We start from the raw sequence: 27,343 nt of genomic DNA on the forward strand, positions 1-27,343 counted from the left end.
TAATATAATCTAATCTAATTTTAAAAATTAATAAAATTGAGTTTTTGAAAACACGAGCGAATATTAATTAACTACGAAGAGACGTTCTCCTAATCTTCAATGTCGCCGGCGGAGTTTCTTGTCGCTGGCGGGATGTTATTGCCATGCTTCAGGCTCTCTCACTTCTTCTTCTTCCGCAAACTCCATTATTAGGTTTCACGGAAAAGCCCCAACAGTGCGCAATTCGCCCTTCCGGATTCCACTCTGATTTTAGGTAAGTCTTTAACTAATCTGGAGGCATACAATATTTTGATTTCCTGCTGAGTTCAACCTTCTAATTTTATTTTTGATGATTTTGTCTGCATTTTGATTTTTCCTGGTTCCCAGACTCCATGTTTGCTTGTATATAGATGTAGCTTTTGCTCTATTTCATCGGAAAGTTTGCTCCTTTTGTTCCTCTGTAAAACTGAAAACTAAGTATATTTGTATAATATGAGTTTTTGTATTTATTTGGGACGAATAAAATACAAGTATTGACAGCTTTCACAAAATTGAATGTAAGTTTATTTTTAGAACCGAATCTAGTGAAGTCACTTTGTTGTTTAACTTATGAAAAGTCTATCAGAGATAAATGAATTAAATAGTTGGTTTTAGGAGAGCTGGAAGCTGTATATAGTTTCTCAACATGCTAATCATCCTCTTCGCTATCATGCACTATTTCGATGCAATCATTTTCTTACTCCACTTCCTCTTCTTTTGGATTTCGGCCCCAACCATAATCATCATAATTAAGTCTAGGGTTCTCTGCAGTCTCCCTAATCTCTTTGAGAAAACTGCTCGTTTTATTTGAGAACAATATGGCCTCCCCATAGATGGATAATAATCTAGTGTTTCTGTCAATGCTTTAAAAGTTCTTTTCCCTCTTGAATTGTTGAATATAATGGACAAGAAGGTAGTTTGGGACCCCATGGAAAATACCAAATACTGTGAAAGAGTTGATATTTAGTTGGAAGAGTGTGAGGAGAAGATGACGAAGGGCTTGAAACATGGTTATGCTTTCTTTAGTCCAGGTTGTTTGGAGATTGAGAGAAATAGGAGAGATTTTGAAGGAGCTGAGTCAATTTCTCTCAGTTGAGGATTAGTTTCTGATCCCTCATTTTCTTTTGCTGTAAACAGAAAGGTCCCAGTTGTATAGTTGTATAGATGAGGGGGTGGAGTTCGTAGAGAAATATGTTCTGTAGATTCTTTACTTTGTGGTGTAATCCTTGTATATGGCCAGTTTGACCATATTCATGAATGATATACTAATACTTTGACTTGAAAAAAAATACAAACAATCCAGTGTCACGTAAAAGAGTCATCAGATGGTAGAGAATTACCTGATCATAACAGGCTTAAACTAAACACCAATGGCTGTTGGAAAGGAAACTTGGGGAAGCTAGCTGCTAGAGGTCATTATTTAAGGGTCGGCTGAATTCAGCCCTGTGGAAAGGAATTCAATGGTGTGTTCAAAATTATATGTTGGATGTGATCTTTGAAACATACTCTTTGTTTTCGTTATAATTGCATTCATTAGTCGTTGTCCCATAATAAATTCCAGATTAGAAATTGCTAATTGTATATATAACAGACTCTTTAGCTAACGTTGGAGAAACTGGAAATCCTCTCTACTTTGTTCACTGTGATCGTCTCTTTGCCATGACAAGTTAGAGCTACACTAGAACGAATTGCATATCATTATTTGTACTCTCTTTTTCCCTTGTGCTCTCTCATTCACATAAAGACTTTGGAGTCGAAAAATGTCTATGGAGTTTAAATGCCTTGTGTTTTTAAGGGTCTTCACCACCCCAATGTAAAGACTTGGGATCAGAAAACTATACTTCACTTCTTCAGTACCTGTAATGACTTCACCCACTCCAATGTAAACTGACTTGAATCCTATCTTGAAATGTTGACATGTCCGATGAACATTTAACACATAAATGCGTACACAATTTTTCATTTTATAAAATGATATACACACCTTGACAATCTTTTTAACCTTCAATGATTCGTTAAGTATAATTTTTTTAACAGATGGTAATGGTGTATAAAGTGCATAAAATAACCTGTTGCATCTTCCCTTAAATAGTTGGAAGAAATCATATTCATCAAATACGACTTGAGTTACAATGTACACAGGTCAATCAACAGGCACGGGTGTGTGCTACAAACACAGAGAACAAATTTAAGAAATGTAATTTACAAGTTAGCTCAAAGGTGACTTGTGACTTAAGTACAACTGATTGCTGTAATTCTGAGAACTGTACAATTTGATTCGCTGAATTGACAAGTAATATCACATAGTTGCAACTCGTGAATGTGCTTTAGTACAAATATTCTCTGCATGTCAGGAATCTAAAAAGATAAATTGCAGGCTATGAATGTGTCCGTCATTGCAATTTTCAACTATGAATATTTGTTCTCAAAATCAGAAATAAAAATTCAACTACGGATACTCTCTGCAACATGATCAGAATCTTGGAAATAGTAAACATAATTATCCATTGAGACTTACAAGTCACAACTGGCAATTGAGATTCATAAATTACATTCCAGCACTGAGTTCTATAAAACATCTGAATGTGACTTGAGCTATTACTACTACCAGACTGATCGTTAACTCAGTTAACTAAGGACATATGCGATCACATTCATGGACTTTGCATATTATCAAAATTCTCACAGAAATTTCTACATTCCTGGAATTTGGCAGCCAAAAGTCCACATTTTGGGGGAAATTCCTTACTTCCTCTATGCTGTTTTTCCTAATATCTCTCTTAAGCAGTAGATTGAGATTGAAGACTTGAAGAGTCCAAGCAAATATTTCCCACTACCAACCTCGATCTCTACCTTCCCCCTTCTCTTCCTGCCACCATCACCCTCCATTGATCTGTGGCGTGTCTTTCTGGTTCTTCCAGCTTAGTTGAGCAAGACAAATCTGCAATGACTGATTTTATACATATTAGGCTACTATTTTTCAACAAATTGATCTGCCCAACTTTCATAACAGATTTCCGCCACCATTTTTCTGCAAATTCGATCAAATAGCACAATAAGAAAAATGAAATTTGAGCTTTTACAGAAAAAAGATAAGTTGGTAATCAAAAGCTCCAAATCACTTCTTACAACCGAAAAGGTAAAAACAAACAAACTGCAGTTTTGCATAATTAGTGTTTGGACTAGCAAAAAAAAGTTGGAAGAGAGCTCCCGAAAACACAACTACTGCGTTCCACTCAATAAATCTATGGATCCTGTTGAATTTAAATTGCGTGACTGAAATTCATTCTGATCAGGCATAACGTAGTTATACCCTTTTCCAGCAGCACTACTCTGGTAAACAATTTCATAACTTCGCTCGGAAACTATGCTGTTACCTCTTTAACATCAAACCTGTTTCTTATTCCTTGACAAAATCATCACTCAAATGGATTTAGTAAACAGCAGACCTCTAATCTCGAAAAAATTAGTAGCAGCCTCTGTTGCTTGAAGTGGCAAAGTAACAAATGGTGAAGAAGAAGATGTTGGTGGGCTGTAAACAACATTGTAACTTCTTTTTTTCTTGCTGTAACTTCTAACACTGTCACAGAAATAAATATTTATGTGGTAGTATAACACTGTTTTGCCTTGCTGTAATGTCTGTTCAGAACTGGAGCAGTTTTGGATGGATGTCTTGATTAGTTTGTTTGTAAAAACATTATCATTACATGTTAAGGGTTTTTACATTTAGTGCTTGTTCATGAATGATTTATGGAATGATAAATGGATTGTTTCAATATTTTGTTGTGGGTTGCAGTCTGTTGATTCTCTATCTGGTCAATTCCTTATATATGGCCCAACTTGAAGCTATGCCTGTAAGGGAGATCCATGGAGGTCTGAGATTTGTTGCTGGTATGAATATAGTCTGTCTACTAGCAAGCACATATGCAACTTATACTTTGTATGATATATATTATTCATGTAATCTCCCATTTTATGGACCTTTTCGTTTCCAACTGGAAGTTACATTGTTCTTATTCACTCTTTTCATAATATTTGAACGGGTGTGAACTTCTTTTTGTATGGTTCCCATGGCTATTGGTCTAGTGTGATGTGTGTGATAGATGTACGGCAAATGGGCAGATCAAATATAGATGGGTGGAAAACGGTTTAGCATTATTGCACGAAAGTCATAAAACTAATTGTTTTAATTGAAGGTTAGAACTTTTTATGGAATTGCACATATATTGTACTAAGATTAATTGTATGTTTGTTGCTCTCTTTAAAAAGGCTGACTTAAATTAATAGTGATCTAGTAAGGTTAGAAGTTAAATGGGTCTAAAGACTCTTCATGAAGTATGAGGTCTATAAAGTATGAGGCCTTCTGTGTATATACTGGGATGATATTGACGTATTACCAGTTTAATGATGGGCCAAACTAGAATTACATTAACTTGAGCATTTTTAAATAGGGTTACGATCCCCAAAAAGTGTTTACTTTTCTCATATGAGGATATCCCATCATTGGAAAATTTAAGAGCCCAGCCGAAAAAGTAGTGGAGAGAGCTAGTAAGATGTGACATGATGCAACTTTAGGTTACCAAGGACATGAACATAGATGCGAGGGCGTGGAGGACACATATTAGGTTAGAAGGTTAGTAGGTAGTATAGTGTAGCGTTATCCTGCTTAGGGTGGCTGGTGTTTTCCATCGTACTAGTTATATTATTGTAGTTCTTGTTTTTGATATTCATCATTGTTTACTATTGTTTTCAATAACCTATCCTAGTATGTTGTTTATTATGTATTGATTATCGCACTATTTTGTTATCTTTGCTCCATTTTGGTAGACTTTTATTGCTTTCTTGTTAAGTGCTATATTTTCCGTCTCCTTCTTTTTACCTGGATTTGCTACATTGAGCCGAAGGTCTTTAAAAGAAAGCCTTTGTACCTCCACGAGGTAGCGGTAAGGTTTGCATACATTCTACCTTTCCCAAACACCAATTATGGGATTTCATTGTATGTTGTATTACCCAAATTGTTAATCCTAATTACATATTTAAAAGTTACATTTTTCAGAAAATAAACATAATCCTAATCACATATTTATAGAGAACATATAATAGGATAAGACTATGGGTCGTTTGGTTGGGAACAAGTTATCCCAGGATAACTCCTGAGGTTAGCTATCCTGAGATAACTCATCCCACCATATATGTGAGATAACTTATCCCATCACTATGATATAAATGGTGGGATAAGTTATCCCAAACATGGCAACCAAACAAGATAAATTTTTTTATCCCATCACTATTATTTTTAATCCCTCGCACCGAACGACCCCTTACAAAATAAACTATAAACTAGGAACAATAACCGCTAGACTAACTGCTGCAAATCAAGGGAACAGTGCTGTACCAGTTGTGTTTGTCCAGAACTCTTCAAACCTTTAACCTTTTGTTGACAGTTTCTTCTGAAGTACGTCTGGAAAGGTGGATTGGTATCCCTCCGAAAAGATGCCTTGTTCTTGAGGCAAAAAAAGGATATTGAACACCAAGCAAGTCATAGCAAGGGGTTTGATCTTGAGACTTTCATGTTGGAGGTCTCAAGTTCGAAACCCCTTGCCAGCGAAAACCTATGTGGTTTGTGAGCTATTGCATAGGAGCGGGGTTTTACCCTGTGCACATCCAAAGGATAGCGGCTGCGGGTTTTCCCTTGTCCTAAAAAAAAGTCATAGTCTTCCCAACTAGCCTCTTCAACAGGTCTACGACGCAATTGAATAAGTGATTTAAGAGTTGGCACTCCCAATTCTTTCACCCATGGATGTGATAAACCTTTTTCAGGCTCCACCATGAATTCCAATTCACCCAATAGTGGTAAGGGTGGAGGGGAAGCAATATCAGAACAATCACTAGCAGGACGAAACAGCGAGACTTGAAAAATCAGATAGACCTTGGATGTTTGAGGTAGAGCAATTCATAAGCAACAAGACCAACTTTGCGAACAACTTTGTATGGTCATATCTAGGTGAACGTTTCTCATTTGGATGTTTGGCTAAACTCTTCTGCCGATAAGGTCGCAAACGAAGGAATACGACATCAACCACATGAAAAGATAGGTCACACCGCTTGTGATCAGCTTTAGATTTCATTCTTGATTGAGCCTTCATTAGACTGGAGCTTAGTACTGTTAACATTTGATCTTGCTTAGTTTCTCCATCACTCCATGAACAAAGGGATACAAGAGTGGTGGTTCCCTCTCTTACACAATCTGGAAATGAGTCATATTGGCGGAAGAATGGTAGCTACCGTTGAATGAGTATTTAGCCCAAGATAGATACTGAAGCCATGATTTTGGCTCGTCGTGAGCAAAATAATGCAAGTAACTTTCAAGGTATCGATTGACCACACCTTCATTTGCACGTCAGATTGGGATGATATGATGTACCCATACTGAGACAAGTGCGACTAAGGTGAAAAAGTTCCTGCCAAAATGCACTTGTAAAACAACATCACGATCCGAAAGAACAAAGCAGGGTAAAAACCAGGCAACCTGAAAATTTCATTACAGAAAACATCAACCACTGTTGTAGCAGTAAAGGGATGAGATAAAGCAAGAAATGGCTGTATTTGCTAAACCTGTCCACCACCACAAGAATAGTATCAAAGACATTAGGAGGAAGTCCACAATGAAGTCTTGGGAACTATCCCCCCGAACTGTTAGGAACATGTATAGGCTGTAAGAAACCAACTGGAGCTAACGTTTCATATTTATGCTATTGGCATATCAACAAATTCTGGAGAAACAACTTAACATCATGCTTCACACAAGGCCAGAAAAAATTTGCAAATACCCTTTTGAGAATTTTCAAGTAGCCTCCGAGCCCTCCTGTTGGAGAATTATGTGACTCTGCAAAAATCTTGGCTTTGAGCTCAGGATAATCAGGACTAACCAGCCAAGATTTGTAGCGAAGATGGTTAGTAGACAAGATTGTAATAAAACAGCAACTTGGTTCTCAGTTTCATTCTATTGAGGGTAATGATAAGCTCTGGTTTTTGGAGGTTTAGAATTTGGTAACAGAGGAATAACATGAGAATGTGCTCTAAGTGGTGGAAGGGATGTTGTTTCAGAAAATACAAACTGAAATTCATTTATAAGTGTTTGGATTGGATTAGATTACCAGGGGTCTCTGATAACATGTTAAAAGATTGGAAGATTGGAGGGAAGCCGTGGCGGAATTTGTTGATCTCATCCTTGCGGTTTGTGACGTTTCCTTTTCCATTTGAAAATTACTGCCTGCTCATGAATGAGTTATCGAAGAGTTTTTGGTTTCTTCAGTTTTTCTTTTCTTTCTTCAATTTTGGAGGGATAGAGTCTGATTGGATTGACTTAAAAAAAATAAATAGCTTGTAGGTCAAAAATAAAAATTCAAACTTAAATGACTTTTAAGTCAAAAAAAGTAAGAAAGTAGCGGAGGCCTATTTTCGGTTTTTAACTTGTTTTAAGTCATTTTAATCTTATTTGAAGTTATTTTTAACCTTGCCAAATACTTTCTAAACTTATTTTAAGTCATTTTTGACTTATTTGAAGTTATTTTAATATTTGCCAAACACTTCTGAAAGTCAACAACTAACTTTAAAGTAGGTATGACCAACTTTTAAGCCAATCCAAACACATTCTAAGAAACTGATCAGTTTCCAAGTTTACTTAAACCAAGCAAAAGACGATTCACCCTTATGTATGAAAAAAACTTAGCTGGACTGCGTGTTTTACATCAAATCAATAGATGCATTAGAATGAAGGTAAGTTTTATACACAAGATTTTGTTCATGAGAAAGTCCACTGTTTCAGGTATTTGGTTGAATTGCTTGTAATTGGACTTGTCAGTTTGAATGAGTGGCATTGGCATACCAAACCTCAGATTGTTGAGTAATTGATCAGGGAAGATATCTTCATACAGTAAAAGGAATCCATACTCTATACTAAAAGCAGTGTCGCATCAAACAACATTAAACACTAACACATGCCAATGATATCAACATCTGATTTTATTCATTTTCAATAGCCACGAGATGATTGATATCAACATCTGATTTAATTCGTTTTCAACTGCCACGAGATGATCCTTTTAGGCTGATCCTTCTGTCGGCGAATACTCTTATTACACTCAGTCTCTGAAGAATGAGAACTAACTACGCACCATTTACATAGAAAATTCAAGCATTGTATATGTCATTAGTCTGATCCTTCATAGGAACTACTCCTAAATCCTAATAACGAACTAGCAAAAATGTGACTTTATTCACACGTTTCCAACTCAATTAATTCAAGTAATGAACTTAGAATGATTGTTACAACACAGTCTAATTTGAGTAGCGAAAGAATTTCTAACTATTTTCAGTTTATTCACACCCAACTATTTTTTTAAATGAAGGGGGTAAAAAACGATTGAGATAATTTTTTGCGACTAGACCTATTAAATTTTTTTTTTTAGTTCAGTAAATATTAGGTCAATTCAAAAAAAGGTAAAAATGTTTTATATTTCCCTTTTTTCACATGAATAATTTTTTCCTCCTGCCCCTTTCTCTTTTGGGGGCACATTAGGTGCGGCTAACCTGCCTATTTCTCCGACAAGCGACGAAGGATGATGACGGAGGAAGCTTACGATGGTACCGATCTGAAATGGCCTAATTATTTCCAGGTACTATAGAGCTTTCTTCACATCTTTTTTGCTACATAAGCGTAGAATTGCTACATTAACTTGTGATTTGCTTGTATCTGTTTGTTCAATAAACTTGTGGATTCTATTTGTTTTGGAAAGTGCAAACACTTTGGAGTTCTAACCAGATGTCTCCAAACAGACTAAGAAGTGTTTGTGATTGTATACTCTGTAGTTGAAGTAACAGAGATAGAGAAAAAATAGAAAAAGAAAAAATTAGAGTTATTCTTGTATTAATATGATTCTCACATGTCATTGTAGAGTTACTTGATCATTTTGATTTCTTTTCGTTCACTTTACGTTGTTATAGATAAGAAACTGTAGAGAAGAGCAATTCAACCATCTGTAGGAAACCTCTGGTGTAAAGCCTATGGGCGGTATGATACTTCACATTTGATTGGTCTAAGTATTTTTTGTTCAACTTTTTTCCCCTCTTTGATTTTTTATTGTTTTGGTAACTGAACTTTGTATTAGTTATCAAATGTGAAGCATACAACATCATAGCGGAAAGGACACACACTGCTATCCTAATCTTTAAACTCAGGAAAAGTGTGTTCTACAGAGCTAAAATAACTAGAATTTAAGTTGTGAAACAACAACAGTAGCAATTTTTCTGGCTAGACCTCCCCATTCGCTGCTTTTCTGCTCAAATATTTGGGAAAAGGTACAATTACCCCCTAGACTATGACCGAAATCCTAGAGACACACCTTAACTAAATTAAGGTCCTATTACTCCCTTGAACCCATTATTTGTAATTCTGTACACCTTTTTGGCTTACATGGCATCCAAATATCTCCCACACGCCTCAATTGCATGGAGTCACGGAGTGTGCCACGTAAGCCAAAAGGTGTGCAAAATTACAAAAAAGAAATGAGTTAGGATAATAGGACTTTAGTTTAGTGAAGGTGTTTCTCTAGAATTTCGATCATAGTCTAGGGGTGGTTGTGCCTTATCCCCAAAGATTTTCATATTTCTCTCTATCTAAAGACCATGAATATACTCAGCGTACAACATCCTACATATCTGAGCCTTTTGTGTCTTCCCCTCAGCTCTCCTGAGTGTATTGGTTCTCTGTTGAGATAGAAAAATACAATTGTTATATATGTTGATTTGAGACTTATCAACATCACCTTGTCTTTGCATGATTTTAATATATATAGAGATTTAATTTAAGACAATTTATTTCATATGTCTAGATTGTCTTTAATAACTTCTACAGGAAATTGGACTGTAGGGCGCCTTTTTAACACCAAACAAAAGAAAACTCCAACGATGTTGTGTATATCGATTTCTGAAGGTGAATTCAGTTAAATTTTTGCATTAGGTTTATGTTTTATATTTTACCGTGCTAATAATATAGAGAGAGGTCATTAAAGACAAGGTGACTTGACATCTCTCTTTGGCCAATAAAACTACCTTTTCTCTCTCTTTCATTTTTTCATTCCTTCGCTATGTTAAAAGCTCACCAAGTCTCTGTATTAACAAATTGTTAAAGCTGCGCGTTTGCTTTCCCCAAGCAAACGCAAATAGCAGCAGTTTCACCAAATGTATTGTAACTTATTTAACTGCATTCAAGTCTTTAATTTGTTGAATGTTGGATGAATATAGAATTGTACAAGAAAACGGTTTTTGGGTTTTTTGAACTGTATTAAAATAAAACGTTTGACACTTACTTTCTCTCTCTTTTCTCCAAACCTGCGTGTATAATTACTTGTTTAAAACCATAGTTTGTTACCAAATACATTTCGAGCAAGTCACCACTGCCACTGTTTTAGAAAGAAGGAAAAGAGTAAAGGAAAGAGGAAAATGTTTTTTATTATATGTGGATGACACTGGTTTTCGCGAAGCTGAACAAGAATAAATTTGCTACCTAACGTTGATACTGGTGATCTTTGAAGCTTGCTCTGGGTTGAAGGTTAACCGGAGGAAAAGCAATATTTTTCCAGTGAAAGAGGTGCAGCAAACTCAGTCTCTTGGCAGATACTTTGAAGTGCTGGATAGAGGAGTTGCCCACAATTTATTTGGGAATGCTATTGGGGGCTAATCACAACGTTGTGAATATACGGGATGGAGTAATAGAGAAAACAGAAAAAAGACTAGCTCTTTGGGAAGCACAATACATTTCCCTCGGAGGGAGAGTTGTTTTGATCAATGCAGTCCTAGATACTTTGCCAGCATATGTAATGTCTTTATTTCCCATTCCTTGGTGAGGTGGTGAAAATCTTAGACAAGTTGAGGCTGGATTTCTTGTGGAAAGAAGCAAGATTGAGAAAAGTTTCAACCTGGTAAAATGGAGCACAGATTAGCAAAGCATGAGTTTTGGAGGTCGAGTGAGGAACCTAAAGCTTCATAATAAGATTTTACTTATCAAATTGCTATGGAGATTAACTCAAGCAAATCAGTCCTTGTGGAAGGAGATTATCCTTCATAAGTATGGTCCGGAGGGGCAGTGTACCTTTGGGTTTGGGTTTGGGGTTTGGAAATCTATCAGGAATCTATGGATGACTCTCAAGCTTAACACTAAAGTTAGATTTGGTAGGGGAGGTCATGGCACTCTTCATTCCCTTTTCCCTGGACTGTTTTCAATATAAGCTTGAATACTGGATGTTGTATACAAGAAATGTGGTCCCCTCAAGGGTGGAACCTGACGTTCAGAAGACTCCTAAATGATTGGGAAATACCATGAGTAGCAGATTTTCTAAACCTAATAGGAAACTTCCTAAGGCACTAATAGAGACTCGGACAAACTCATTTAGGGGCATCACAATGATTTATTTTTCACTGTTAACTGGGTATATAAGAGGGGACTGAGTGTAGCTGCAGGCAGGTCAACTATACCTTGGAATACTATATGGAAGAGTGTGTCTCCTAATAAACTGAAATGCTTCACTTGGCTGGTAGCTAGGAAAGCATGCTTGACACATGAGGCAATGCAAAAAAAGCGGTCCATCATAGCATCTAGATGCCTCCTCTACAAGGAGGCACTAGAAATCAACAAACACCTTTTCATGCATTGCAAAGTAACAACACTAGTTTGGGCTATGTTCACTTCCATTGTTGGAATCAACTGGGTCATGCTTGAACATACTGTAGACTTGCTTAGCTGTTGGATTAAAGGAGGAGGAAGCAAAAGCCAGAATTGATGGCGGAGGACAGTCCCGACCTGCATCCGGTGGAGTGGTGGACCATTTGGAAGGAGAGGAACCAGAGGATTTTGAGGAAAAAAATCCTCTATTTTGAAGATTAAGTGGAAATTTATTACTTCACTAGGTTTTTGGTGTAAAGAACAGAGAGTGGATTTTATAGGCTCGTTGTAAGTATCTCTCTTTTCCTTTCCCGTAAACTTTTTGGAGGTGGCCAGCATAGCCTTAATGCCGAATAATACAATTAACCAATTTTTTTTAAAAAAGGTAAAGGAAAAAGGAAAATGGAAGTAAAAGGAATAGGGATGTAAGGTATAATAAATCTCCTAATTTTTCCTTCTATCGGAACTGGCAACAGATCTCTAGATCCGATGCAACTAGAAGTCAGTCGATTCCGTCTGAGAATGGTTTCAGTCCAAACTGATTCCTCCTTCACTGTCAAAAGAGGATTCAAATTAATTTCTCTATATGACTTCATTATTGTAGGAGGAATCCCATTTTTGTTGTCGATTTTTTTCCCTTAATATGCCCCCTTTTCCAAACTTATATTTTTATCTCCTTTCCTTTGAAACCATATTTTGTTGTCAATTACTTCAATGCATTTAAAATTCATCTCCTTATTTAGTTCTTCTTTCAATGTCAAAATTATTTGGTGATGATTTGGATTAACTTTTCTCTTTAGGACTTTATTGTTGTAGGAGGAATGCCATATCCATTGCATTTTTTATAGTGTGCAAAAATTCTATTCACATTGTCAAATCAACACAAGAACAAAAGGAGCACTTATAACAATAATCACCAAGAACTTGCAGAGAATTAATAACAATATGTAGCATGGAATCCCCAAACTATCTAGATAAGAAATAAAGGTGTATCATCAACTATTCCTATTTTTTTATGACAAGGAAAACCTGCATCCAATACCCTTTGGATGCACATAGGAGAAGTAACCCACACTAAGCAAGCATGGTGCGACAAGCTCGATCTAGAAGGCAAATCCTTTACTTTCGCTACCAAGGGGTTTCGAACTTGAGACCTCCAATATGGAAGTCCCAAGCCCAAACCACTGCGCTTGATATTTAACTTGATTTGAGATACCGTGGCATACATATAAGTTTAAGTGGTGTCAATACTTAAAGAAGTGACAAGTGAAACAAAATCATTTTAACACATCATACAAGAAAACACAATTCAAATCCTACTCAAGAAACCATCAAAGATCAATATGACGTAATTGACCTTAAATATTAGATAAACCCCAAATTGTTTTATGAAATAGATTCTTTACATCAATACCCATTAGTATACAACCCTTCCTCGGACCTTGTATTTTGTATATTGGGTTTCCCTTTATTTCATAGAACTTAAACCCACAAAGAAAAACAATGGATATTTTCAAGTAGTCTCTGTTTGCTTTTACTAAGATTATCAACGCATAAAATCTGCTCATTTTAAGTACTCCCTCCGTTCACTATTAATTGTCATACTTTCCATTTTAAGTGTCAAACTTTAAAAACCTTGACTAACATATTAGGATATATTTTTTCATCATATTGATATGTAAAAAATTGCAATGTATAGTACTTTTCAAATAGATTTTGAATATCTAAATTTTTTGTTTAAAAAATTAAATTAATGTAATATAATTAAACTTTGAAATTAAGTCAAATTGATTTTTGAAAAGCACAACATGACAATAAAAGTGGACGGAGGGAGTAATAAATTATACATAAAAAGTTGTTTTTGCTAAATTTAGAATGTCAAATTATTACCTTTACTAGTATTAAAATCTGTAAACCCTGACATTACAACAAATAAAGGATTTCGCGGGAATAATAAATATGAGTATTTATAATAATTACTCAATGTAAATGGCCTAAACGCGTTGGTGACTTCGGATGCAATGGTATTAACTTATTTATTACCGCTAAAGGAAAATCTATTGCTACTATGTCTCTTTTGTTGTAGCATAAATAGCATATATAAGTGCAGTTTGCAGCATAACACTAACCCAAAAGGAAAAATAGTGATTTTTTTAGATGGTAGTAAATTCCAAATACCTTTTATGAGTGATAACTTATGTTTTTGGGCGTGATTTGAACTCTTTAGTGGGAGAGAGAAATTGAGGAAGTTCAATATATGTTTTTAGAGAAAAAATGATTGTGTACTTGGCCAAATACATAAAACATGGAATGTCAAATAGGAACATGTCTTAGTTGAGGTGTCAAAATGAAAATTAGAGTTAAGTTTAAGGGGCGCTTATGAATTTGGTGAAGTATAAAACCATTTTCTCTACAAAATATATAATGCACTTCCCCAGTTCATCTCTTCCTATCTAAAGAGTTGAAAGACAAATTGCTTACCCTAAGACTTGAATAGTCCAAATAGTGTCCTACAACTAAAGCACTAATAAAAGGTATTTGAAATATACTACTTTCTCTAAGGGTTAGTGTTATGCTACAATTAATAGATTCTTTAGAGTTCGCAAATTTTATACTAATTAAGCTATTGATTTGTTGTTCTAAATCTAGCAAAAGAACAATTTCTAATTGCTCAACAAACATCTTGTCAATTAAGTGCATAATATTTTCTCCCCCAATTAGTTCATCCTTTAATCCAAAGAGTGTCTTAGTCTTGTAATATCGTCATAGTGGAACATTGAGATTATAACTCCGTTGCCTCTTCGGAATCAGAAGGATCAATAGTGGCCCCATGGCTTCTATCAAGCAACACTAAACTCTCGACGTATTTGCTCAAGAAGAATGAATACAAGCCAAATATGAAATGGAGGATCTCTGGATAACTAAAACGGGGCTTATAGCATATTTGGCCAAACTTCTAAAATGAGCTTATTTTGAAATGTCTTTTTATTATTGCAATGGAGGGGCTAAATGATATGTTGAAAATCGCTCGAGAAAAGGCGCGATTGAGAGGTTTTAGGGTTCCCAGTAGAGTGGGGGCTGATCTAGAGATTACTTGCTTACAATATGCAGATGACACTCTTGTCTTCTGTGATGCTAACAAGAACCAACTCAAGATTTTAAGGGATTTTGGGCGGAAGGACAGGATATCTACCGACTACATACTTGGGGATGCCCTTGGGAGCCAAAAGCAAATCTTTAGGCATTTGGAATGGGGTGATTGTAAAATGTGAAAAAAGGTTGGTGAATTGTAAGAGCCAGTGCCTTTCTTTAGGAGGAAGATTAACACTCATCAATAGTGTTTTGGACTTTATGCCTACATATATGATATCACTTTTCCCTATGCCTGATGTCGTTATTGACAGGGTTGCTGCTTTGAGGAGGAATTTCCTGTGGGAGGAAATAGTGAAACCAAGAAATTCCACTTGGTAAAGTGGGATACTCTGGTTGAGAGTAAACAGGCAGGGGGGATGGGGATACGGAATTTAAAAATTCAAAATCAGTGTCTTATGATAAAGTGGCTATGGAGATTGCTTCCAGTAAGCAAGCTCTGTGGAAAGATGTAATACAGGCCAAATATGAAATGGAGGATCTCTGGATAACTAAAACGGTCACTAGCACTTATGGATCAAGCCATTGGAGAGCCATCGGAAACCATTGGCCAATTGCAGTATTAAATTGGGGAATGGTAGAAAACCTCTTTTTTGGAAGATAGTTGGCTAGAACAAGGATCTTTAAAAACCTTGTTCCCGAGTTTTTTCACCCTAAACCAGCAGCGAAGGGCCACTGTAGTAGAGATGTGGTCAAACCAAAGATTGAGTCTATGCTTTAGAAGACCTCTAAATGACTGGAAGATCCAAAGGGTGGTGGATTTTACAAGGTCTTGGGGCAGTTCAAAGGAACTATTCATGCACAAGATAGTTTGGGATGGCAGGATCACAATCGGGACAGTTTCAGTGTTAGAAGAGCGTACAAAAAATTTAATCCTTGTAACAGTCAGAGGAATGGGTGGCCATGGAAGTTGATATAGAAAACTAAAATCCCCTACAAAGTGTGTTGTTTTACTTGGCTCCTTGCTAAGCAGACAGTTTTGACCCAGGAAAATCTTATGAAAAGAAAAATTCAATGAGTCCTAGGTGCCTACTATGTGGTGAAGAAGAAGTAAAGACTGTCAACCATCTCTTCCTTCACCGTACAATAACCAACATTTTGTGGAATGTCTTTATCAATCAAAAGGACATGAAGTGGGTTATGCCTAGGAAAGTTATGCACACTTTGAAGTTATGGAGCAGGTACACAAGCATTATCGGGCATAAAGAAAGATGAAAAATCATTTCGGCTTGCATCTGGTGGTCAGTGTGGAAAGAAAGAAACCTCAGATGCTTCCAAAACAAGAGCAATTCCATCCAGAAGATTAAGATGAACTGCTTAGTTTTGTTTCTTTTTTGGTGTAAACAGGAGTACATGGTAGATCTAGAATCACTCAAAGATGTTTTAGGTTCCTTGTAAATTTTGCTATAGGATTAAAGATCTTCCTAGTACTCTCTACAATTGTAATTAGGAACCTGTAACTTGTTGTGGCAGGTTCTCGTTTTTTGTTTTGGAATAGAATACAAGTTGTTACCTTCTCAAAAAAAAAAGTATTGATGAGAAACAGTTTGTGTTTGACCAATAAATTTTGAAAGCACTTTTGAGTAACTTCTTATTAGTGATTGGCCAAGCTTTTTCAAAGTGCTTCGAGGTGTATATTTCTCAAAAATGTCTTTTAATTTATTTTTCTTTGGGGAAAAGCTACTTTTGAGCTTATGAAAAATAGATTGGCCAAACACTAATTGCAAGATGGAAGGGTCAAAAACCCACTTAGAGTATTGACTAATTCCGCATGTGCCAAAAATTGAATTAATTGTTAGGTTGAAAATTGAAAGGATTTATATTTTTGGGTAAAATCAAAAACCCACTTAGAGTATTGACTAATTCCGCATGTACCAAAAATTGAATTAATTGTTAGGTTGAAAATTGAAAGGATTTATATTTTTGGGTAAAAGTTGTAAGTTATTGTAAGAAAAATTGGGTCGTAGCTGTTGTTCTCCGCTAGTGATCCTTCTCCTTGGCACCCAAAACTTTTCCCTTCCGCAGATATTCCTTACAAGGAATAAAAATTATATCTTACCCCTTTTCTCTATCAGCACACACATGGTGACGACTTCCTGAGGAAGCACAAGAACAAAACTCAGGTGACGATTGAGGAAGCTTACGATCATACCGAACTGGAATGGCCTTCCACTGTTGATGCCTAAATATTTCCAGGTATTATATAGGTTTCTTCACATAATTAAAGTGGAAAAATGCCAAATCTTTTTTGCTTATTTTTAGAAGAAGTATGAGCCTAAAATTGCCACATAAACCTATTTTTCCTTGTTGCTTTTATTTTATCTTTTTTTTTTGGTGAACGAAATAGTTTCATTTCAAAACCCAAGTGAATCACTACAAAACTAAATAGGTGCAGACCACCTATTTCTCATAACTGGACAGCCACACCGTCTATACATTTCCTACTAACAGAAGGCACTATAATAGGCTTACAATCAAATCTATCTCAAACTATTCAATGACTACCTTGACATTCAAATGGACAATGTCTGCCCTACTCGATGGAACTCCATCTATCAAAGTAAGAGCAGCCTTCCAACTTGGACGACCTTGAGCTCTCACATGAAGATGATATGAAATTTCCCTGCCCAACTTGTCCACGTGAAGCTGGCCCTGTTCAAACCTGATTTTATTCCTTTCCCTCCATATCACTGCAACCAGTGTAGCGAAAACACAACTAACTAGAGGACGCTTTCCAGATGTACCTTTAACCTGAGTGTTGACCCATTGTAGTTCATTTTTCCAGTCACCAATTCTTCTAGAATAGCCTAACCAAATCAGTGATCTTGTCCAGAAAGCCTTAGTGACAGAGCAATCAGAGAACAAATGCTCTACAGTCTCCATTGCATTGTTACAGAAGCTGCACTCTAGGGGAACTTGGACTCCAACTTTCAGTAGTCTGTCAGCTGTAGCGAATCTTTGCCAAGCAGCTAGCCAACATGTGAATTTAAATCTTGGATGGATGATGGGATGCAAAACAATACTCTTCCATGGCACCTTCTTGTAAATAGGAAGTAGGCTAACGTACATTTTTTTGATAGAGAATTTACCATTATGGATCATCAGTGCTAACCTGCTCCCTAGATCACCTTGTAATTGTTTTGTAACAATCTTTCTCAAACACCCAAGTAGCATTCATTGAGATACAAAATACTTTAACAGATTTCCCTTTCATATAATAGACCTGCAACAATTGTATCCACAAGCTTTCCTTCTCTTTTGTTGCTGCCCACAATAGCTTTAGGATGGCTGCTTGATTCCAAGTGTCATATTTATTAAGTTCGGCCACCAGCAGCTTGAGAAGTAGACAGCTTTGCCCAGGATATTAAAGCTTTCTTGGAACTCAGAGTTTTAGCTGTCCACAAGTAGGTTCTACAGATACTATCATTTTCAATATTCTTTTTGAGGCAACAAAAAGATCTGGCCCCAATATGTTTGAATGCCAAATATCACTGATTTAATTAGTTGGGTCCTTCAGCATAGGACAACAAATTAGCTGACCTGCACCTAATTTTTGCAGTATCTTTTCAACTATTGGTAAGCACTGTCCCACAGTCAATTTCTTGGAGGATATAGGAACCCCCAAAATGGTAAACTCACCTTCTTGATAACCAAGATAGTCTAGGATCTCCTTTCTCAGCCTAGGTTCCACCCTAGGCATATATATACAACTCTTATCTCTGTTAGCCTGCAGCCTTGAAGCATTAGAAAACCTGATGAAAGCATCATGTAACATCTAAGTAGACTACACCTCAGCCTTGCAGAAGAGCAGTGAGTCATCTGCAAAACAAACGTGAGTGACACTCATCCTTTTACACCTGGAGGTCGTTAGTTCTCTTATCCAATTGAGTGAGTTCTCTTTGGAGGTATTCCATAGCAAGCACAAAAAGGTAAGGAGATATAGGGTCCCCTTGCCTTATACCTTTCTTCCCCTCAAAGGGTGTTGTGAGTCCTCCAAACAACAAAAAAGAGTATGATACTGAGGTAACATATGCCATCACCCACTTTATCATTAAGTAGAGAAACCCCAACTCTGCCAAGACTGATTTCAAGAAGCACCATTCTATGGATAGGTCTACCTTCATAACACGAGGAGATAGCCCTTTCCTAGTGACCACTTTAGGATTTCATGACTGATGAGCGCATTATCTATAATACTCTTTTCCTATATGAAAGCAGACTGTGCAGGACTAACAATATGGTCAATCACTAGCTTCATTCTGTTCGTTAAGATTTTTTAATGATCTTATAGAATGTGGTGCAACAAGCTATAGGTCTGCAGTTTTTTACCTGGACGGGATTAGGGACTATAGGGATAAGAGTAACTGCAGAACAACTAAAGGCTTTGAGCATTTTACCCGTGTGGAAAAATTCCAGGATAGCCTTAACCACATCTGATTTGACTATTGTCCAATTCTTCACAAAAAATTATATTGGAAATTTATCAATCCCAGGAGACTTATCAGCTGGCATACTTTTGATAGCAAGCATGATCTCTTCTTCAGTTACAGGGATCACCAGCCTACATTTCTGTTCATATGTTAGGCAAGGCCCCTCTTTAATGAAAACAGCATTAGGGCTTGGTAGATTTTCAGCTCTAGCCCCCATTAGTTCTGACTAGAATCTAATAAATTCAGCTTCCACCAGTTGAGGATCATGCACCTTTGTAATAGAATTTTTACTTTCTCTGATCTTCACCTATGCATGAATAAACTTTGTATTAGCATCTCCGCTTTCAATTCAGGTCACTCTAGATTTTTGTTGCAACACTAGAGTCTCAACATCACTCCATTTCCTTAGTTCTCCCAATAGGTGTTTCTCCTTTTCAATTAGCCTTGGACACAAAGGATTTTTAACTAAGCTGCTCTTAGTGATTTCTAACTCCTGTCTTGCATGCAACAATTTCTGACCATAAGATTCCATGTAAGTATTTAGATCCTTTATTCCAATCTTCACGTGTTTCAGTTTTTGCCACAATGGTTCCATTGCTGTTCCCTTACCTGCTTATGCCAATCTTCATCAACTAGTCTACCAAATCTGGATGATTTAGGGGATGATCAGATATACCAGAGCCTAGGTAGTCAGCCTCCACATGACTATAAGCTGTCATCCAGGGGAAATTGCCAAATCATCAATCTATTTTAGAGTAAACTCTGCTACTACCCTGTTGTTTATTACTGGAAGTATAATTGCACCCTATGACTTTCAGTGCTGTAAGTCCCAAAGTGTCTATGGAGGCCTGAAAGTCTTGAGTTTCACCTGGCAACACATGGGATCCCAATCTATCTTCTGATGAGAGGACATTGTTGAAGTCTCCTGCTATAATCCAGCACTCATGAGTTAGTCTCCGTATCCCAATCAACTCTAACCAAAGTTGAGCTCTTGTAGGACTGTCATTCTTGGCATACACAACTGTGAGCTTACTCTTAAAGTCACTTGTACGGTCACTGAGTGTACGATGGATGAATTTCTCGCTTAGCTTCTCTATATGTATTTGGACCAAATTCTTCCACAGTAACCAGATTCTACCATTCCTTCCCATTGGATAGTTGCAATCCAGTCAATTCCTAACTTATATATAATGTTTTGAGCCTTGTTCTCCTTTACTCTAGTTTCAATAAGTCCCAACACATCCACCTTATTATTATTAAGAAAGAGCCTCCTCTTTCTGTTTGAAGGGCTGATTCAGCACTCTAACATTCCACGTAACTAATCTCATGGTGGTGAAGACCCATGGGGTCACCTGTACTTGTGGATGCCTCCATGGTTAGACTTTGGAAGCTATTTAGGACTGGTATATTCAATCGTATCAAGCAACCAGATGATGCCACTAGTTCTGGTTCCCTTGGAACGTCGTCCTCATTCTTTGTCTCTTCTACCATTGGAATTTTAGTCTTAACAATCTTTGTCTCATCTTTGGTAGCTTGACCCTGCATTAATTCCATCACACCCCCATCAGTCTTGTCCAACATTGCGGGAAGCTCACGGCCAAACTTCATACAACTAGAACAGAACTTAGGCTGCCAATCATACACTACTGATTGTTGTTTTTATTTTATCTTTTTTATAGTGCTTTGTATAATATTTTTGCTACTACAATATTGTGTTTTCTCTAATACACATTTTTCAATATTCGTAAACATACGATAATTACTTTAATTAAAAAATTGTATCTCTGTTATCCAATATTCTTGCTTTGTAGTGATAAAGTCTTAATGTTTTTTTTGTTTTGTCCATTTTGTGAGATTTGATTAATCTTGAATGGGTTCACATATTGAGTTTTTCATCTTAAATTTTATGCACATAAGATATTTTATGAAAGCTCCATAGTGTTTGCACTTATCAAATCAAGAAGTTTATTGAACAAACAGATACAAACAAGTATCTTTTTATTATTTTTACCTTCTCAAAAAATAAGATATTTGTTTGTATCTGTTTGTTCAATAAACTACTTGATTTGATAAGTGCAAACACTTGGGGGTATTCAGTCGCCCAAATAATGAAATATCACTCATTTAGTATGAATGTTCTTAATTGAATGTTCCTATCTTAGTTTGTGAAAAATAGGCTGTAATATCAAGTTATGTTTCCATTATTCTTACAGCAGATTATGTTGGAGATATTGAATTTGGTCAGATCAATATTTGAGCATTTTGATTATTCATCAGCAGTAAAAGGAGTGACAATTGAAGTTTTATTTTGTTGGGTCTTTTTTAATTTTAATTTATTTATATATGAAACAACAAACAATAGAAATTTCTCTGGCTAGACTTCCCTGTTCTCTGCTTTTCTGCTCAAAGATTTTCATATTTCTCTAAATCCAAATGCTTACTTACTCAATGTATCAGCAGTCATCAGTTTCTCTTGAGTCGAAGCCACTTGGTGAACTTTGCTTCGGGGCCTTGCACCGTTCTTGAACATAAGGCACTTCCAAGGTACGTTGGCATCACCTAGCAATAAGTAAGATACCTGTCTAATTAGAATTCCTTATAAGAGCTAGTTTAGTCCTTGTTTCAAATACTTTACCATCTAGGAAGCTTGTTGTGGTACAAGAACAACTTCAAAAGGCTGATCTTTGAGATGATACTCATGGATCCATTTGATCCATAATTTGCCATGTTTATGACTATTGTCCCAATAAGTTTTTCCTATACCTGCTTGATTCCAAACTAGTAGATTTGTAAGATTCAGTGCTCCAGTACAAGTTGTTGTGGTACAAGAACAACTTCAAAAGTTTGACTTGTAGTTCTCCAAAGGAATAGCCCTGATACTGAAGCATTCTGTCTATCTCAGATTAATTATCCCCTTCACAATATAATGAACTCTTACTAATGTTAGCTTGTAGTTCAGAAGCTAAAGAGAATTGCTGGAAACAGTGTTGAAATGCCTCGACAGATAGTAAGTCTTTTATGGAGAACAATAGTAGGTCATATGCAAAGCATAGATGTGTTCTCCTCATTCTAGAACATTTAGGATGGAAGTGGAACTCCTTTCACTGTGTTAGCTGATTCAGACTTTTGCTCAGATATTCCAGAGCTATTTTATTATTTCTTTTTTTTGAGAAGGTTAACTGGTAGATGTTCCAGAGTTATGGCAAATAGAAAAGGAGTTATGTGTCTCCTTGCCTTAGCCGATGATTCTCCATTAACCAAAATAGTATAATTCACTATTTTCACACATTCAAGGACCCAACCAATAAATTGTCTAGGAAATCTAATTCACTATTCTGAAAGTCTATGTTAATCATGCATGTTGGGGATATATATGTCCTGGAATAAGTATGCACCAATTCATGAGCTAGTATAATGTTCTCACCAATCTTCCTTTGAGGAATAAAACATCTTGAGCATCACTTATAATACTAGATATGACCTTTTGCAGTCTAGCAGCTAGAATCTTTGAGATTAGTTTTACAAAAAGGGCTAGTAACATGTTCCAAAAGTGTTCCAATAGTGTGTTGCAAAGGTGGTTGATGCTTTCTGATGTTAACTGACAAATGCAACACTTATTGACCAGTTGAAATCTTCTTCTCATAAGATTGTCGTGAGTGAGGCATGCTTCTTTTAAGGCTGTCCAAGTAAAACGTGAGACTTTAGGGGGGAGTTTACGCTTCCTGACTAATTTCCAGGACCATTAATCTATGTCATCGTGTTGGAGCTCAAGTGTTCACATCCTACCTTGACTACGTATAAACTTTTTTTGTTGAAGCCCCATGTTAGCTTATCACTGCTCTGAATGTTAATGTTGCTGTTCTCCAAGCTTTTGAGCAGATTCAATAACTCTTCAAATTCCCAATCTTGCTAATTTCTTCTTAGGTTCTGGTTCCATGAGTTATCGTTCCTGTTCTGTACAATAGAACAATTAGGATGTCTGACAATGTTAAATATATTTGGGAAGACTTCTTTCAAAGTGGAATCTCATGTCCACTTGTCTAGCCAAATTTCATATGGTTCTCATTCCCTACCTCAAAGTGAATCTGATTGAAAAAGTTAGCCCACAAGGTATTAAATGGCCTTCCATAATCCAGTTACCTAGGAACTGTTGATTGTTCTGTACACCATTGAGTGTTACTGCTATGCTTAGCCACAATTACCTTTTTCCACAGACCAGCATCCTTCTGAATGAACCTCCAATGTTACTTCATAAGCGTACACATGCTACATAGAGCAAGATCTTTGATACCAAGGCCACCAAGATGTTTGGGAAGAGTGACTTTTGGGCCCTTCACAAAGTGTAATTTGTGAGATTCACAGTTGCCTTCCCATAAAAAGTCTCCTGATTTTATCTAGATGCTTCAAGACTTCTTCAGATATTGGGAAGAGACATGAAATATGTTGGGATGCTACCCAGTCTTTTCGCAAATTTCTCAATAACCACATTCCATATTTCAGTTGCTTTGTGTTTGGCTCCCAAAGGTATTCCCAAATAGGTTGTTGTGAAATTGCCAATGGTGCACCCCATACATCAGCCAGCTCCACCAAATTTGGCACCACATTAACAAGATAAATAACATTTTCAACATGTTAATATGAAGGCCTGACAATACTTCAAAAATGATAAGGGTGAGGTTAAGGTAGAGAACTTGTGGGTTTTTTTGACACTGGCAACATTTGTATTTAAGTGAGTACTTAGCTAGTACTGAAAAATCATATTTGCAAATAAGAAGAAAAAGAAGTTTAATCTTCCCCAAAACTGAACCAAAATCTTGATGGACCTCTAAACATCTATGATTGACTCTCAGTCTCATTGGAGTAGACATTCATACACCAAAACAGAACAACGAAGTACATTTAGAACTGACGTGTGCAGGTTGTTGTTCCTATTTTCAAAACATCTATCATTTGTCTCTCTCCATATAGTCCACCATATACAAGCAAGGATCATCCTCCATCTTTCTTTGTTTGTAGCCCCAACTCCAGCCTCCTTCCAACTGAAAAGAGTCTCATCAATCTTACTAGGCATACTCCAGGAAGTGCCTCTGAGATTAAGGAAAATCCTAACTGTTATCTAGATATTTTGAGGATTCCATGCTTTTTGTTATTATTAATTTTCTGGAGGTTCGTGGTGATTATTGTTTTAAATGCTCCTTGTGTTCTTGTGTTGATTTGACAGTGTGAATAATAATTCCGTCCAGATAATTTGGAGATTGTTTGAGTATTGTCCAAATAGCTTAGAGATTTCTTCCTCATATTATTGTTTATTTATACAGGTTCTTAGTGGTTTATGATGCCTCCTACAGGAAGAGAGTGTTGCCAAAGTTTAATGCCCGACCTCATTAGCAATCTTCCCCATAATGTAATCGACGCCATTCTGATACTTTTACCTTGCAAAGATGCTGTGAGGACAAGTGTTTTATCAAAGAAATGGAGGTATCACTGGTGTAGACGTACGGAGTTGACCCTTGATGGATCACTATGGAAACAAAGAGAGGATTTAAACCCTACAGTTAGATTTAGGGAGATCATCTCTCAGCTCTTGACCCTTCACGAAGGGCCCATTACTAAGTTCACCCTCGACATCGTTCATCTAAAAGGGCTTCCTGAAATTGACGACTTCATTTATTTCCTCAGGAATCACATTCAAGATCTTGTTCTGCGCCTTCCATTGAGAAAGCAATACGCATTGCCATCTACACTTTTCACATGTTCACAGCTGAGACATCTAAATCTTCATTCTTGTTCAATTTATCATCCATCTGCCTTTGAAGGATTTGATAAGTTAATCAGCCTGGAACTATGTGGAGTCTCAACTTCTTCTGAATTGCTGGAAAGTTTGATATCTCATTGCCCCTTGCTTGAGCAATTGGAGCTGTCTACTTCAGAAGATTTAGACATGATTGAAATTAATGCTCCTATGCTAAGATTTTTCAGTTTCACAGGCAATATAAGTTCGATCTGCCTAAAGAATGTCCCTCGTCTGGTTGAAGCATTTCTGCTAGGTGACATTGAGCAGACAGAGAGTCTTGATTTTGCAAAGATTTTCGAGTCTTGTTCTGCTCTCAAGCAACTCAGCTTGGACTTCTTAAGTTCGGAGGTAAATGTTTCTCCCTGTCTTTATTGTTATACACTTTAATGGATGGAATATCTTTTGGGCTGACTTAATCTTGAATTTGTGTAATTTTTTCTTAGTTCGTTGCTGAGGAAGGATATAAAGTACCAAAAAGGCTTCCATATAATCTCAACGTCAGACGATTTGACCTGCTCGACATTTCACTTGTGGAATCATATAAACTTTCGCATATTCTTTGCTTACTAAGAAGCTTTCCATATTTGGAATATCTTGAAATGCAGGTTTGTAGTACTTTGACATTTTTTAATCTTATTTAGTGTTATTTGCTGTACTTCTTTTATCTTCAACAATCTGATAGTCAACTTCTTCTTGTCTTTCTAAGGTTATTGATGAAGATGATAGTGATACTGATGAAGATGAAGATGAAGAATCTCTTCAACCCGAAACTTTGTCAGAGCTGACATTTAATCACCTTGTGGAATTTCAGCTTGGAAGCTTTATAGGAGGTACATCCGAGATGCAGTTTATCAAGCATTTATTAGCCAACTCCCCGGTGTTAGAGATACTGGTAATCAATCGACAGTTTCTAGATAAGGAGCCTCTCGACACAAGAGAAGAAATATTCACTAAGATCTCAAATTTTCCGCGTACATCACCTAAAGCAGAAATCGTCTACAAAGATTTTAGCTGATCTTGATCTTTGGCTTAGAAGAACCAATATTGACAAGCGAGAAAGAAACATTTATGTGGTATTATAACTATCTGGTTTACCTTGCTAGAACGTCTATTTCAGAACGTGAACATTGCTGGGATTGATGTTTTGATTATGTTGTTGTCATTACATTTTAAGGATTTCTACATTTACTGTATGTCATGATTGAGTTATATATCCAGGAGTTGTTTGTTTTCTTCAGTTTCTGTAGGGACTGAGAAACTGAATCAGTCTCGAAGTTTACTTGCAAACAAAAAATGATATTTTGATTATGTTGTTGTCATTACATTCTAAGGATTTCTACATTTACTATATGTTCATGATTGAGTTATATATCCAGGAGTTGTTTGTTTGCTTCAGTTTTTGGAGGGACTGAGAAACTGAATCAGTCTCGAAGTTTACTTACGAACAAAAAATGATGTTGTTGATACACCCTTTCGCAGGAAAAATTTTACTGCACCGTGTGTTTTATATCAAACCAATAAACACTGTAGAATGAGGGAAGGCTTTATACACAAGCCTTTGTTCATAGGTGTAAATTTCGAGTAGCAAACTATTAAGCAAATAGTCTGACATTGTTTGGGATATAGTGAGTTAATTTCTTGGATGATCGTAAAATTTATGAGTATATTTTGTTATTTGTTAAAGTTATCTTTGTTTCTCTTTTGGACTAAGTTTAAACATCAAATCATATTCGATTTCTCATTTCCTAATAAAAGTATAAGAATTGTCTATTTGAGATATGGTAATTGGAGGACAACACAAAATAATTTTCAAAATATTTGGTCTTTTAAAAGGATTTTTCAAAAACTAATTCATTCTTCTAACAGTTGGAAGAAGAAATACTAACAAATCATCGTCCATCATACATCATGCACTTTCTGTTTACATACATACATTACAATAATAATAATAAATAATAATTTTATACTATAGTTTTAAATTCATTCCATTATTATCTTATATCATCTTTTTTTGTTACACATATTCTTAATATGGTTATAAATAAACAATACTAGCCTTAATAAACAAAACCTACTGGCTACTAGCCTATTTATACATCAAGAAAGCTACTAGTCTATGTGCTAAATTAGGTGTTAAAGTAGGATCAAAAGTATCATTTCTAAAAACAATTGTACTAATAGGATATTTTTATTCTAAAAGACTCGAAAATGAAACATCTAATTAAAGGA

At 36.2% G+C, this 27,343-nt stretch overlaps 2 protein-coding genes across 14 annotated transcripts; one reads left to right on the plus strand and one right to left on the minus strand.

The window, feature by feature from the left end:
• Nucleotides 1-52: 52 nt before the first annotated feature.
• Nucleotides 53-26,422, plus strand: LOC107024293 (F-box/FBD/LRR-repeat protein At1g13570-like). Of its 13 annotated transcripts, none has more exons than XM_015225246.2 (9): nt 53-253; nt 3,815-3,909; nt 8,600-8,696; nt 9,935-10,012; nt 16,966-17,086; nt 21,778-21,864; nt 24,639-25,462; nt 25,558-25,719; nt 25,821-26,422. In XM_015225246.2, exons 7-9 carry the CDS (start codon nt 24,653-24,655, stop codon nt 26,127-26,129), a joined length of 1,281 nt encoding a protein of 426 aa, XP_015080732.1. In that variant the 5' UTR covers nt 53-253; nt 3,815-3,909; nt 8,600-8,696; nt 9,935-10,012; nt 16,966-17,086; nt 21,778-21,864; nt 24,639-24,652; the 3' UTR covers nt 26,130-26,422. The 13 variants fall into 13 exon arrangements, with proteins under 13 accessions (XP_015080732.1, XP_015080731.1, XP_015080733.1 ...); XM_015225245.2 differs by having other exon boundaries at nt 21,781-21,864; XM_015225247.2 differs by having other exon boundaries at nt 9,950-10,012; nt 21,781-21,864.
• Nucleotides 17,381-17,959, minus strand: LOC107025278. The gene has a single exon (XM_015226067.1). The coding sequence runs from the start codon at nt 17,957-17,959 to the stop codon at nt 17,381-17,383; it is 579 nt and encodes a 192-aa protein (XP_015081553.1).
• Nucleotides 26,423-27,343: the final 921 nt, after the last annotated feature.

Source organism: Solanum pennellii, chromosome 7, assembly GCF_001406875.1.
Source record: "Solanum pennellii chromosome 7, SPENNV200".
NCBI classification, from domain to species: Eukaryota; Viridiplantae; Streptophyta; class Magnoliopsida; order Solanales; family Solanaceae; genus Solanum; species Solanum pennellii.

Excerpts from the sequence above, each read along its gene's own strand:
- LOC107024293 (XM_015225246.2), top strand. The coding sequence starts at position 24,653 with ATGATGCCTCCTACAGGAAGAGAGTGTTGCCAAAGTTTAATGCCCGAC. Across the intron at positions 25,463-25,557 it reads TGGACTTCTTAAGTTCGGAG|TTCGTTGCTGAGGAAGGATA; the intron begins GTAAATGTTTCT and ends ATTTTTTCTTAG. Across the intron at positions 25,720-25,820 it reads TGGAATATCTTGAAATGCAG|GTTATTGATGAAGATGATAG; the intron begins GTTTGTAGTACT and ends TGTCTTTCTAAG.
- LOC107025278 (XM_015226067.1), bottom strand. The coding sequence starts at position 17,959 with ATGTACGTTAGCCTACTTCCTATTTACAAGAAGGTGCCATGGAAGAGT.